Genomic DNA, 15,675 nt, shown 5'->3' with positions numbered 1-15,675 from the left:
CTTAATGAATTAAACTATAAACCATTTGTATTCAGGATTTGGCGTATCGTCAACAGTTTACAAAACCTCACGAATCCTTACACTCTTTCTCTTTTATAAAAACAGCTTTTTCTAAGACATTGAGGCTGTCAAAGGGCAAAACTTTAAAACATCCTAAGAACGTACCCAAGGCTAAAATTTGGTTAAGAACAAACTTTTCCTTTTTGTTGTAAATGGCAAATATATGTACTGAATGAATCGATCTTCTCTGTCACTCAGCAGTCAATTACATATCGTTTCGGCCTAATTTTCCTGCAATACTTCTTGGATTTTAAAATTTTAAAAAATGAGATAAAGAACATGTTCTGGCTCAAAGTGTCGTAATATATAAAAGAACCTTTAGCCTTGGGCGAAAATAAGACGTTCTTAAGAAAATGAAAAAATCGTATTTACAAAAATAAAAACAAATTAATACACTTGTCGCCGGTCCCCGGGTAGCGCGCATGCATGAACTATTCTGCAAGGGGGCGGGGGGCAGGCCAAATATATACATGCAGTAAATGATGATTTATTTCACAGAAACTAAAAATAACATACAAAGAATACTGACTGAACGCCATACAGTAGAATATATTAAATACATTATTAATGAATCCAAGCTGAAATTATAGTGCAATATGAATTCTACGCTGAGCCTTCAATCCGAGACGTAATTATTCGGACAGTCAGTTTCCCCCTTTTCTCTCAATGTTGAAAATAGTCGAAAAGGCATCATGAGTCAGTGGTTCCTCAAGAGATGAAAAAAATTAAGACAACATTAAGGGGAGAGAGAAAGCGTGCATGATTGAACAGCTAAAATTGAACTGTCCTGCAGCTCAAGCGTTCGAACTAACTACGTGATAGTAGCTTCAAAGAAACCTCAGATCGATTTACTACGCAGGTAGAGGGTGCATCACAACAACGATGGCAATAGAATTACAAACACCACTCTTGATGTTAGATGGCAGGGATTTTAAATTGCGACTCTATTTGTCGTCCGTGCTCCACTTTAAATAGCTGGAAATCTTTATTTATCAGTGCCTTTTTGTGTGTGGTGAAGAAAACTTTACACTTGAGTCTGCAATACGAAAAGAAATTGCATCAATTTGATATAATTAACTTAGCAAGACAATTGACATCTAATACACTATACGCGCAAGACAATTGACATCTAAAATTTCCTTATTAAACTATGGTCGCGTGTACTAGATTTAAAAAAACTCTGCAAATGGAAAAGCAATCATTCAACTCACCCTAACAGGTATAGAGCTCCATTCTCATTGCAATGAGTGAGTACCAATTCGTCGGAAGGACGCGGATGTAGCGAGCTTCAATGATCGGGATTAAGTCGTGATGGACAACTGTATACCTTTCTGTGTTTCCTTGGAAAATCTGAGTGATATTGAAAGATACAGAAACGTTAAGAACGGTCATAATTATTTGAATGTGCATTTTTTCTCAGTGAATAGTCTCTGACGAAAAATTTCTCCTGAGACAAACTGTAACACAAATTTCCCAGAATGATATGTAGCAAATGTAATAAAACGGAACACAGAAAAAGAATCCAACTGAACATGGTTCAGTGGACGGGACTCGGTACAGGAGTGTGTGTAGACATATAACACTATATGCACCAGGGGAGGGGGGGGGGGAGAAACTCCCTTTGTTACACGACTGAAAAAGGGGTCATGTAGCGGTGCCGGGCAACCGAATATGTGCAGTAGCTATCGAATGGTTGCTAAGGGCACAGTGAATAGCTTGACAAAGTCATTGTCTAGTTCGCATGTCTTGGTCTTGACCGTGCACAGAACACAATAGCTATTTGCATTTTGTTTGTTCTTTTGAAGTTTGCCGGACATCACAACAACAAACAGTGATAACGGTGTCCAGTCTGGCAAAAGTAGGGCTTGCGAATTATACCAATTAAAAATAACTCCAATGATTTTGAAATGATTTACCATTTTTTGGTTGTTAAATGTCAACCATGACCAATTTTTCGCTTGGTATTCCACGCCGCCAAAACATTCTCAGTGACGTGAAACATCAGGTGTCGATCAGGTGAGAAATCAGTGGCGTGAAACATCAAACGCAAACACCGCCACTATTCGCATTTCACACGCATGCAGTCATTGATATTTAAATCGTTCTGAAATAACAATACTTTGGGTGACGTTTTTCTTAGCACGACCGTTTCCTGCAGGCACTACTATGTCTCCAAAGAAAAGTGCCCACTTTCTCCCCCCCCCCCCCTCCCCCCCACACACACCCTGATACGCACAAACAGGCGTTTTACAGACAGAGGCGGTGGAGCGCTTTGGAACGTGGTGGTGCACCTTTTTTAAGTTTTAGCACCTTTTTGTTTTCTAAGCAGTTTCTAAACTGAAGATTTCCGAAGATTCTCCGATTGTTGATTAAAGGCCATACGAACATTTCCTATCATTTTTCCTTTTCCGAAGATAAACGAAATTTCCCGAAGACTTCCAAGGAAGTTTTGAAGATGTTTCAACTCACTTACGAGAAGGAATATCTTGACAAACCAATTTTGTGCTGCGCTTGCAATATTTCGGCCCCAAAATGTGGAGGGGGGTGAAGCCCCCAAAATTTTCGTTGGGGGGTGGGAGGCTACAGCTCCCCTGTCTCCCTGCTCCACCATCTATGACAGATGTTTCTTAATTGAGTAAAACGGCTTGTAGCCCTACCGTGTCTGAATGCTCTCCACTTCGCCTGTAAAACGTGAAAGTGTGTCCATCTTCACCCAACTGTAACTTGTACTTTTCAACCCACTGGGCGTAATCATTTCTCGATTGTGTCGCTATACGTGTTACTCTTGTCGTTTGTTGAAGATCCACCTGCAGCCACTGATTGTTGTCTTGATACAAAGCTACCCAGCCCCCAGCTATCCCTACGTCTCCCTTGAAGTGCAACCTGGCCAGATGGGCGGCATGATTCGCATCCCAAACTGATGAAGCGGTTATCTGCGAGTCAAGAATTGCACCGCTTTCCATACCCAGGGGTAATGGGCTCACTGAGTGTAAAAAGCGAAATGAGCATAATGATTTTCAGTATAGCTCAAGATTCTGTTTTTCTATCATTTACTTACCTCTTGTTAGGGACGGAGCATTATTTTTTCTGGAGGATGGGTATAGAAAACTATTGAAAAAATGGTTTGCAGGGCTTTAAATGTCGATAAAAAGTTCACAGAGGTACATAAATTAAGAAAAACGTTAGCAGAAGAAAATTTTGTTTACCCCCTCCCCCCTCCAGGAAAATAATGACCCCTCCCTTTTCTGCATTTGACATAACAAGAACATTTATAATTTAGAAATTAAGAAATTTAAACATTCTGAAATAACGCCTAGTTTTGTCAGATAATATCTTAAAGATGTAAAGATATTTGTACATTTTTAATAATTACCTCCACAACAGCCCTCTTTGCATTTACAACGGAAGACTTTTGACTCTTCAATGAACGTGCACGAGCGTCCATTCAAGCAACCGGTCAGCTGACAGTCGTGCTGTAGACAAATAAAAATTGAATTCAGCAGAATTTGGCGAGACACCGTTAATTATAAGCGATGGCGTGTAAGTGCCGACGTCATTGCTTTATACCATCGCACGACGATGTTGTCTGTTTCGCGCGATCGAAGAGAAATCAAGTTTAACTTAACAAGAAATCACCGCGTAGAACACATAAGCAAAATACTCCCGTGCAGTTAGAATAGAACACTACAATGTAAAAGCGAAAGAGACTAATTATATATGATGTGATTTATTAGATTAAGTGGACAGAAATTTTTAATTCTTATAATATAGAGGGCCGCTGTTAGAAAGAGGGCGTTTGACCTTTCTCGCAGCTCAAAAGCTTGCTCGTGCGTATCGCACATGTCGTTTATCGGATGTCACGCTACAATAAAGCGCAATCTTGTTGAGGCAACATAGGAAAATCTTGAAAAAAATAAAAATATAAAATAAAATATTTCTGTTGTTCAACAGAGCAAATCTACGAAGAAAATGTATTATTTGCATCCTTGGCCTGTGAATTCATAACTACTGCATTTATTTGAATTCCATCATATCTAACTATGCTATAGGTGGTTTTCCTGTCCGCCGCTCCCCCCCCCCCTTATACGATCACTAACATTGCTTTTTATGAGTAACAAATGTAAGCTGCAGTTGGATAACAGTCTTTTCACGCACAAGGCATCAGCTATGTTTTCTTTCTTTTTAAAAATTTTGACAAATTTCCTCAAAATTATGTAGGACCCCTTGTGAAACGTCATCGCTTCTGCATGTATTGCGTGCCATTTATTATTGTTAGATGTGACCTCGAAGAATCCAACGCGCGCGCTGTTGGAGAAAAATTCCGTCTACATAAACAATAATTTTTATGTACAAATTATCACCCATCGAGTGAAGGAACAAATCTTTTTTGCGATTTTTTTGCAACTCCTTTTAACACTGTCAGCTGAGAAGTGAAGCGTTTTCTAGCTGATAGCTGAGATATGACATCTGAAAAGTTTTTTTTTTAAAATTTATTTATTCATTTACAACACAACATACTAATACTTACATATATATATATATATATATATATATATAACTCCCCCCCCGCAGGGTCGGGGCCCGCCGGGGGTACCCCGTCCGGGGGGGGGACATCTTTGTCGCCTGGGCGCGCCGCCCCCCTTCGCGTCTGGGGTGGGCTGACCGGTCTTCGGCCCGCCTCCCCGCGTCATCCCACTCCCGTGGTCCCCTGGGCGGTCCCACCTGCGGTCCCCACCGCTGTGTCCTCCCCCCCGTTGGTCCACTCCCGGCGCCCCCTCCCCTCTCCCCGCCCCGGCGTCAGTCATATATATATATATATATATATATAATATTACAAAAATTAAGACGCGGTACTAACATTAACTATGCTTACAATATTTACGAGACTTATGTTTTAACAAACTAAAACTACGATTACACACTAATGCTACACACTACTACATATACAATAAGGCTACGTTACTTGTACAATGCTACATGATACAAGGAAGGCCAGAAGTAAGCCAATAACAAAAAAATAGAAAGAAATAAAAGCGAAAAATAAACAAGACAAACAAAACAAACAAACAAAAAGAGGCTCAAATACTTATTTGTGATTTGGATTTATGCTTTTCAATTTCAAGGTGACTTTTAAGTATAGCAAAAAAAGCTTCCCAGATATACTCTTCTTCTCTTCGTGACGCATTATAGATATAAGTTTAGCAATGATATTATTTCTATAATGCGTCACGAAGAGAAGAAGAGTATATCTCTTCTCATCTGAAAAGTTTACGTATAACTGAGAAATGTAAACTGGCCGCTGTGAAATCGCCGAAAATTCATCTTATAACCCATCCAGACCCTCTTTCTATGATTGCATTGCAGTGCACTACTTTTAAGTATAATCATTTTAAAAAATGATTATTTGATATCCAAAAGGAGGATAAACTTTCACCAATTTCAATTAAAATGAAAGCCTTAGGAAGTCAATAAAAATGTGATGCTAAAAACGTTACTAACCAACCCCTGCCAGAAACAAGATCACCTCATTTTGCTTAAAGGAGCAGTGTCACGATTTTATAAATCATCTTTCAGATTACTTTCAATTTCAAAGAAACCTCAAAATAATAGTTCTCTAACAAAGAGAAACAACAAAATGGTAATAAAAACCCTAAACTAAACTAGGGTGGTTTCTACTGACGAAGATTAATAAGACGGATTACGAATGACACACTTGAAAACACTTGCCAGTTTTTTCAAGATGTGTGGCCGTGACGAAGCTCCTTTAAGAACAGTATAAAGTAAAAGAGATAAATTTACATTTTTTTATTCTATTGTCATGAGAAGAATATTGTTTTCATACCTTCATATCGTTAAACTGAGTATAAACAGATTCTTCATCATGTTCAAGTTCTTTTCCTTCGTTAAGCAACAATGCTCCTCTTTCGTTCAACTCACAAATGCCTTTTGTTTCGTCGGAACTCGAAACTTTTCGGAAATTTGTTGAAACGCATCGAGGGTTTCTTTGACAGTGCAAGCCACAAGACATCAGGCTAGCGGAGTGAAATGTGTTGAAGGTAAAGCCTTTAAGCCGGCGATGATTACGAGTTATTACGGGACGAGACAGAGAGTTTACATCCCAAGCAACTGCTTTAGATGCTAGGATTTTACACACAAAAACTACAGCAAAGAATGGAATGAAATCCATTTTGAATTTGTTTCTTCACCGCTTACGAACGTGTTAAACTGCGTGTGCTTGAATAATGCATGAAAGAAACTTGTTAAAATTTTTGGATACTATAATTGCTCACATTCAACGAGACATTGTTATGGCGCTGTGTTAACTTGCGATGTTGAAAGCAAGTATTATGGCAACAAGAGAAAAGGCAAGCTGTGAAATTTGTTTTCAACTGATCTGAATGAGAGCCACGAAACAAACATAAGCTTTAAATTCTATATAAAGTTTTAATTCTGTTTTTGTAATAATGGACAATATAATCTTTGTTTTTAAAGTAACCCTTCAAGACCAAAATTCAAAGTTGCTTAAAGAGATTTTATTTGTCAACAACAGAGGCCAACAGAGATGTGACAAAATAATATCTTGGGTAGGCTTTGTAGAAAGGAAATTAAACTTATGGGAGTTTATATGGAGAAAAGATCTGGACAGCAAGATTCACTTCACTTCAACTTAAAACACCTACTCGTAAAAATAAAGGTTGTATTGTCAAACTCAGATTGCAATAGATATTTTAGATTTTAAAACTTTGGGTTGAAAACTATTTTAATTAGCTAAAGTCAGGGGCCCTAAATAGGGCTAACCTTATGTTCCGCCTTTTCAAATACTAAAAAATACTAATTTTATTTTGCATTTGTTTATGAATAAAGTGTCATTATTTTTGTTGTTCTTTGACACCTGTGACATCTGGAAGAACAAGAGGTAATTTCCCAGCCTATCCTGTTTATTACATGACGCTCACTGTTCTGCATCTGCCTTCTTCCCCTGCCCCTGTGGGAGTGATTACAGGTGCTGACCTTTGATTCTTTCTAGACTGTTCCGAGTTACGCGCGTCACCCGCTACAAGAATTCGCCAGCGAGCAACAAATTCGCAAAAAAAAAACAATGAAAGATTTTTATTGGAAAGGACTTGAAACTTTGCAAAAATTTGTTTAAATCGGCACAGCACGTCAAATTTTCGGAACCGTGACTAAACCATTTCGGCATGGCGCTAACATTTACATGATTATGATTAAAACAAGCCATCCCTTTGAGGCTGCTACCTTGACGTGGTGGGATGCGGCTTGCGCGGCTTAATGATCCATTTGGGCTATGCCGGTGGGAGTTATACTCCTGGAAGGTTCAACCTTGCCGGACAGGCCATTAGGAGAGGGTCCTGACTAAAACCAGCCTCCTGGCCCTCCAGGTTGGGGGGTTAGGCGTGAGGTTGACAACCTCACCCTGTAAAAAAGATCTTGTCACGGAAACACCAACAAGAAATCTTCAAACTTTTGAAGATTTCACCAAGGGAACTCAGAGCCTTCACGGGCTAGAATGACCAGCGGCAGTGAAAGCCAACAGGAAGCTGTCGCTGCGAGACTGAGAGCCTTAGCTTGACCACCAAGACAAAGACAAGACTAGGATTCTGGAACGTAAGAACAATGTTTAGCACTGGAAGGATCGCGCAGATCACCAGAGAGATGAATGAAAACAAGCTTCACATCCTTGGTTTTAGTGATTAAAACAAGAAGGTTTTCTTCTGCTGGGCACGGTTCCAATTTTTAAACCAGCACCCTTTGTTTCCATCTGTTTTCTTCCGGATAAATTTTCGACAAAAAATGTTTTGCTGTTTTTGCTCATCGTGCTTTCAGTGTAAAACGCGATTTTTATCGCCGAAAGGAACGAATTGTTGACGATTCAACATATTCATGGGCAAACAAAGTTGACTTCTAAAAGAAGTTGTCGTAATTAGAAAAAGACTGACAGAAAAATGAATGGCTCTATGCAGTGATGGTGGACTTGATTATCCTAATCACGATTCTTTTAAGAGCGGGAGCTTTTTCATATTTTTCTCCTCGGTTGCATTCTCGTTCGCCAGAACTGCCATTTTTTAATTTGTACTCTTTTCGCCGACTTCGTGACTAAAAAAAAACGCGAGAATGCCGCAGTGGCCGCCATTTTCGTGGAAACTACGCATGCGTCACTCTTGTTTTTTGGCACGGTGCCTCGATTTATCCGTGCCGGGACTACCCCCCCCCCCCCCCCCCTTCCCCACCAAAAACAACAACAACAAAAAATCGTGGACTAGTGCCACATTTCAATTGGGACCAATACGTTGACCTATCGATAATTGGGGTGCCGGGCCCAAAAATGGTCAGCACGGTGCCAAAATGTTTGCCCAGCCGCATGGATTTTTTTTTTAACGTGTGTAAATGGTGTTTTGACAATGCAAGCCACAAGATACCAGGCTAGCGGAGTGGAATGTGTTGAAGGAGAAGCCTTTAAGCCGGCGATGATTACGAGTTATTACGGGACTGAGACATTTTTTAATTTTATTCCGTCTTTAAGTCTCCGCCAGCCGAAACCATCCTTGGCTACTTTCGCATTTTTCTAACACCGTTGGCGTTTTTCTACCTTAGGAAACAATTATTTTGTGTTTTCCTTCAATTTGAGAGTAATTAGAAACATGGTTTAAACATCGTGTTATAGCACCTTTAAATTTTAAGCAAAGTATTGACTTCATCTGTCGGGTACAGAGAAACTGAACGGACAAACGACGCCGATTCATGAGTGGTTTTAGGCAGTTCTGTAAAAATACAAATGCTGTGAACTATCTGTGTCAGAACGTACAGACAGAGAAATCGACGCCAATGACTTTGTTTTTTTTTTGAATTTTTTTTTTTCCTTTTTTTTGCCTTTTTAAAAAAATAAAAATTTTTTTTTATTAAAAAAAAATGTGTTTTTTTTTTTTTTATTTTTTTTTTTTTTTTAGAGATATTTTGGTTTTTAAAATAATTATTTAAAAAAAAAAAATACCCGTAAAAAAAAAAAAATTTAAAAAAAAAAAAAAAAAAAAAAAGATAACTCACAAATTTTTATAAAAATCTCTTATTTTTTTTAGCAACACTCTGCTTTTTTTTTTTTACCAAGTGAAACCAAAAAATTAATTAACAAGGGAAAAAAATAAGTTTCAGATTCCCCCGATGCTAAAGGCTTTTTTAAAGGCTTTTGTGAGGGTCTCAATGGGGTGGTGGCTTTTACGGTTAACGGTTAAAAATGTTTGCTTTTTTACGGCTAACGGTAAATTTATTTGCATAACGGTTAAAAGAAGTTAAAAGTTAATTTTTATTGTTTTAAAAAGTTAGAAATTAATTTCCATTATTGAAAAACATATTTTAGGTCTCAGGGCCATTCTGGGACAATTAAGTGAACCACTTTGGTTTATTTATAATTTCTGACCGATTTTATACGGTTAACATATTTTACGGCTAACGGTTGATATTTTCCATTTTTTACGCCTAACGGCTAAATGTTTGGCCGTTTTACGCTAACGGTTAACCCCATTGAGACCCTCTTTTGTGGCCAAGGCATGTATTTTACTTTGGCTGAGCCCTATCTGTTTGCTGAGAAAAAAAGCTGAACATACCAATTTTGGGCTCTTGTGGCCACAGGTGTGGCCGTTTTATTTCAACAACAGTCACTGAAAGATTGCAATAGAAGCACATACAAGAAATCATCCCAGCAAAGGTGGGGGAGAACCGGCCGCATGTTAAGTAAAATGGAAGAATGGAAGAATGGAAGACAGGGTGTGGAGGGAGGGTATAGATATATAGACTAAGGGTTGAGATATTTTTGCATGAGGTTGCCTCGATTTTATATAAGAAGTCATGATATCCCGGATGACAGGAAATTTTCCAACCGGAAGTTAGGAGATAATTGCCTCACAAGCTACATTAAATCTTTTTTTTTTCTCCATCGTGAAATAAATATCCTTAAAGGGTATTTTAGGTAATTCTATTTATTTTCGTTTATTAAGAGCTCTAAACTTCAAATTGGCAGAGCAGAAGTCTTTTATTGGCAAAATCACGGCCACATAACAAATAAGAATGATTTTCGAGCATTGTAAATGACACTTTCATACAAACTGATATAAACTTGAAAAAAGTCGGGCCGACGTTTTTCAAGTTTACCCGAACGCAATCCGTTTTAATCTTCTCGAATTTTGCCCATCCATGCCCCTTTTTGGCCTTTCTGTGTTTCTTTTGAGTTCTTCTACTGTGATATTTCAGTTAATTCTATCACCAGTTGGTCAGTGCCGAAATTGCCTAAAATTGCGTGACATAGCCCCTTTAAATCAATTTTTCTCCAACGTGAAATAAAGGTGTTCCACTTCTCAGGTGTCACTTTAGCTGCAACTTCGGCAGGTGGCGTATTCTAATTGTTACTGAGATTTACCATTAGCGCGCCCATTTATATACAATAAAACGTAAGGTACATAACAACGTTCACGTTAGATACACAAGGAGTAAACCAATTCATCCTGTATATTGTTTATCAGAACTTCTATACATGACATGGACATAAAATTTTATATCGTGTACGGTACATACGACATAATACAGTAATAAAAATGCTGGTGTAGTGAAATATATTTGGTTTTATTTTCCGTTTATTCCCGCTATCTCAAACTCCCCGTTATCTGGAACTCGAGCTCCTCCTCTATCTGTCCTATCTAGAACTTCCCGCTATCTCGAACAATTCTAATTTCCCCTTGCAACTTCCAGATAGCATGGCCCCAATGTTAAAAGATACAAACATATAACAACAGAAAAAACTGGTGATCTGAACAAGTATAAGGATTGCACTTTCTCGTGTATAATCAGCAGGAATTGATTAATAGTTATGATAAAGTATTTCCACTCAATTCTCGATTCGTTGACGGTGATGAGGAGAAACTTTGTCTTTTGTTTTTCGCTCCAAGCCACAAACACAGCTACCCCATCGATGTTAGCAAACGAGACATTAACTTGAGCTCCAATAAGAGTCTTGGCAATCTGTAAAACAAATGATATCAATTTGTACAAACTTGGCTAACAAAGCATTACAGCAAGGCGCCCAAATGTGTAACCACTTTTAATTTATCACATTCTTTCGTGCGATTTAATCCAATCAAGCCGTGGAGTTGACTTCTGATTGGATAAAATCTGCCGTGTGAATAAATTAAAAGTGGTCACACATTTGGGCGCTTGCTGTAAAAAAAATGCTGTTGTTGTTGATTTCCTTATAGACCCATTTCAGATGTGACGTTATGTCACGTGACTATGCGATCTGGAGGGCAACCTTGCGTTTGTTTTGACAACATGGCATTCAATGGTAAGGGCACGGGTAATGGAGAGGGTTTTTACCCGAGTGTTTCCTCTGGTAGTGATACCAGAGCTACAATAAACCCTGATCCATATTTCTTGAATTCCTTTAATATTGAAACTACGCTCAAAAATTTCCTTACATGATTATAGTTTTAACCTAGCACTAAAACAAGCTGAGGATGTTGTTGATAACAGACTATTTTAGTTCTTTCCCTACCTCTTCGATTCTCGGCAGTGTTGATTGTTATGAAACGGATTCAGCATTTGACGTGAACATTGCAAGGAGGGTGGGGGTGGGGAGATGCGGAATGTTAACGACCTGTTGCATCCAAATTCAAATAGATAAAACTCCCTTAAAAACAATAGAAATATACTAAAAAAGGGTAAAGAGGTTCTCAGAGAGTTTCCAAGGGTTATATTCATCATTAATAAAAGAAAATGTTGCCGTTTTTACTAAATCCCTTCCTGACACCAAAAAAATGATCAGAACCGAGAACATTTGCGAAAAATAGACCAGATTTAATTTTCTGTTGCTGTTAATGGTGTAGAGATCTAAAAATAGAGGTAAGCATTTAACAGCTTAATTAAACATCTTTTATATCATGTGTATAAATAAGCCCCACCCTATCTCTTTAAACCCTTAAACTTCCCCCAAAGAATTAAGCCGATTGAGGGGGAGGGGTTGACTGAATAGAAATTAACCTACCCTAACAGGTATAAAGCTCCATTCTCACGGTTATGCGTTTGTACCACTGAGTAAATTATTAAAAATTATTTTTCTCCATTTTAAAACCACACCTCATTTGAACAGGGAGTTTTACATAGGACGGACTCGAATATAGCGAGCTTCAATAATCGGATTTAGATCGTGAGAAACAACTGTATCCTTGTCTGTATTTCCCAGGAAGACCTGCGTGATATAGAAAATCGTTAGAAAAAAAAAAACGGTATCTACTTACGAGGACGACAAGTCAGTTTAGTGTATTTCTGTTTCAAGGTTGTACGCAACTCTAGCAGCGGCGGAGGTATGGAGGAGGTACCCAAAAAAGTTTAAAACCGAGAGATCCGTCCCGAGATCCAATTATACACAATTTTTGAGAAAAGGTAACCTTTTCATATACCCTCCATAGAAAATGGTTTCCCTTTTACATACCTACAGCAGATGTTTGGGTAATTCAGCACATATGTGCACATCTGTTAGAGACATTTTGAAAGGTCTTCTCTTTAACTTCAACTCTTAAAATCCCTACCCTTTTATATACCTCTTGCCTTAAAAAAGGACCCCCTTTCAGGCGGAGTCTTCCCGCGTAGTCCATTACGGAGGAATTGTGATGGAATCTAGCAGATGAAATGACTGAACTTTTAACCACAGATACTTCAGTTGCCTTTTGTAAGTACAAAGAGGCGTTTCCTAAATACGTTTTTCATACCGTGTCTGACTGATCTCCGAGTCGCTTGTAAAACGTGAAGGTAACTCCATCTTCACCATACTGTAACTTGTAAGCTTTTGTCCACTGGTCCCAATCTTCTCTCCCTTGTGTCGCTATAAGTGTTACCCTTGTCGTTTGTTGAAGATTCACCTGCAGCCACTGATTATTGTTATTATACAAAGCTGCCCATCCACCGTTACTCGACGCCGTACTCTTCAGGTGCAACCTGGCAAGATGGGCCGGATAAGCGGCACTGTACTGTGATGAGGCGCTGATCCGCGAGTCAAGTATAGCACCGCTTTCCATACCAACGGGTGTTGGGCGCGCTGAAAAAAAAGCGAAAGCTTGTCTGAACACAAAAAGGTTTTTTTAGTAGCTCAATAATTAAGAATAATAATCAATAATCAAACAACCTCCCTCAAAGAAATATTATTAGGTGCCGGTCTGGCATTGCCTGCCGGTATATCCCACGGTACAGCTGTGATTGTCAGCAAGATTTCTACATGATTAAGACGGAATCCACTAGGAAGTCGAGTAAATTTATTAAAGTTGGACAAAAATCGAGTACAGAATAATTAAATCCTATTGCGCTATTTCCTACCCTTAATAAAAGTTAAAGATGTAAGTAATTATCCGTGATAACACAACAACAATTTCTTATCAGGCCTGAGAAAATAATTAATTCACAGGTATAGGCAAAATCTCACGTGTAGCCATTTTGTAAATTCGTCTTTAAGCGTTCAGTGGAATTCAGTGGAACTTCGAATTTGTTTTCGGTCTGGTGTTGTTAGAAAAGATTTCTTTTGATAAGATATTTGAAGCAGTAACAAAAAAGTTTGCAATAAGGCGAAAATAATTTTGGTACAACAATTTCATATCAGAGTCTGAGAAAATGATACAGATGATATTTAAAGTTCAAAAGCTATGGGCAAAAGCTCACATCTTTTTAGCGATTCATGGGAATTCAGTGGAACTTCGAAATTTGTTTTCGATGTTTGGTGTTGTTATTTAGATTTCTTTCGATAAGATATTTGAAGCAGTAACACAAAAGCTTGCAATCAGGTGTAAATTGTTTTGTTACATAATTTTGTCCAATAACTACTCGAACTCCTGGTGGATTTCCTCTTAACCATATAGACAAAGGGTACTGGCTCTGTGCGCAGTAGTGAATATTTTATTTTTGAGATTTCCCCTGCCACTTTGTTTCTGCGCTTTCTAATAATTAAGGAGACGCATATTCACCAAAAAATCTCACCCTTTTCTTAAACTTTTCTATATGCAAAGTTTAAAGCACGGCCTTGGTCACATTCTATCCAAGTACCAACATTTTGCTTTTAAATAATTGGCTTCATAAACCGACGTCGGTTTTGATGCCATAGAACATATTTCACGCCTGTTTACTCATCCCCAGCTTTCGCTCTCGGGAGTACCGCCCCTGTTTAGAGAGAATGCCTGGGTGTACCAGGTTGGCCCCCGCCAGGATGTAAAGATATTTGACAATTTACCTCCGCAATAGTTTCCGCACCAGCCCTCCTGGCATTTACATTGAAAGATTTTCGACTCTTCAGTGAACGTGCATGAGCCTGCATTCAAGCAACCGGTCAGCTGACAGTCGTGCTGCAGAAAAGTAAACGGAGAATTTTTTTTAAGTCAAGATTCCTTTAAGGTGATAACGTTTGCCTTTTTATCTCTATAGAACTTTATCAGCACTCTAAGCATAATACTGTGCGGAGCGTTTCTAAGTAGTCTAACTCAGGTTGGGATAAACTACTATCTTTTCACTGTACTCAACAAAGACCTGAAAAGCTCAACGTATGTTATCATTTTCTTAATATTATAGTTCAGCGCGTGAAGAAGCAACTCTCTGCGATTATCTACAATCATCTATAAGCTTGAAAACACATCGTAACGTCACGCGCTACGTATTCGTAATTGGAACCTTTTTTTAGACCGGCGTAGATACTCGAATTATTTGAAAATGGTATGATATTTTAAATCGACGTTGTGTAAAATTCTCTTCTAAGTTTAACATCTTCGTTATTCCAGTTTATTTTCTTCAAAAAAAAAAAGACCTTATTTGACGAGGGTTGCACTTAACAATCTACGACTGACAAACCTGTGGCCTTCAGATTCCCGATCGAATTTTAATTTAGCATTGTTGGTTTTTTTTTTCTTCAAATGGTAGCAATACGACCAACTTCTGTCACTAACTTTCATCCATAAACGGAAGAAACCTTGCCCAAGCAAGTTTTTTACCTTTTATTAGAGAATACTTTCATCCAGAAACGGAAGGAATCTTGCCCAATAACAACCAATGACAGAGTTATTAGGTATTCTATGTAAAAGAAAAAATACAGCATCTTTCTTACCTTTATGTCGTAAAATTGAGTGTAAACTGATTCTTCATCGTATTCTAGCTCTTTGTCTTCGATAGGTGACAATGCTCCTTTTTCGTTTAACTCACAAATTCCTTTAGGTTTTTCCAAACTTAAAACCTTTCGAAAATTGGTTGAAACGCATTGAGGATTCCCTTGACACTGCAAGCCACAAGATACCAGGCTAGCGGAGTGAAATGTGTTGAAGGTTAAGCCTTTAAGCCGGCGATGATTACGAGTTATTACAGGACGAGAAAGAGAGTTTTCATCCCAAGCAATTGTTTGAGATGCTAGGATTATACACACAGACACTACAACGAGGAAAGGAGTAAACTTATCCATTTTTAATTTGTACGTTCACTCTATACCAACGCTTTTATATTTACTTGATATGTTTTAATAATGCAGCAAAGAAACTTGTTTTTAGATACGCATACTTTTATTTACCTGCATATCTACATTTAACGATA

The 15,675-nt window shown here is 38.3% G+C and overlaps 2 protein-coding genes across 2 annotated transcripts in view; one reads left to right on the top strand and one right to left on the bottom strand.

The window, feature by feature from the left end:
- Positions 1 to 15,675, top strand: part of LOC144648141 (EGF-like repeat and discoidin I-like domain-containing protein 3) — a 200,767-nt gene that overhangs the window by 130,965 nt on the left and 54,127 nt on the right. The window lies entirely within an intron of this gene.
- Positions 12,108 to 15,547, bottom strand: LOC144651389 (lactadherin-like). Its single transcript, XM_078511320.1, has 5 exons — positions 15,200 to 15,547; positions 14,336 to 14,447; positions 12,831 to 13,156; positions 12,221 to 12,310; positions 12,108 to 12,155 (listed from the first exon to the last, which is right to left on the bottom strand). The coding sequence occupies exons 1-5, from the start codon at positions 15,545 to 15,547 to the stop codon at positions 12,108 to 12,110; spliced, it is 924 nt and encodes a 307-aa protein (XP_078367446.1).

Source organism: Oculina patagonica, chromosome 4, assembly GCF_052425735.1.
Source record: "Oculina patagonica isolate OP01 chromosome 4, crgOcupat, whole genome shotgun sequence".
Taxonomy (NCBI): domain Eukaryota; kingdom Metazoa; phylum Cnidaria; class Anthozoa; order Scleractinia; family Oculinidae; genus Oculina; species Oculina patagonica.
This window is presented reverse-complemented; position numbering and strand designations above follow the sequence as displayed.

What these genes read in the sequence shown, in the direction of transcription:
- LOC144651389 (XM_078511320.1), bottom strand. Translation starts at nt 15,547, where the DNA reads ATGGATAAGTTTACTCCTTTCCTCGTTGTAGTGTCTGTGTGTATAATC. An exon ending in GTGCGGAAACTATTGCGGAG is followed by an intron (nt 13,157 to 14,335) that starts GTAAATTGTCAA and finishes CTTTTTTTTCAG; the next exon opens with CGCGCCCAACACCCGTTGGT. An exon ending in TCGGAGATCAGTCAGACACG is followed by an intron (nt 12,311 to 12,830) that starts GTATGAAAAACG and finishes TATATCACGCAG; the next exon opens with GTCTTCCTGGGAAATACAGA.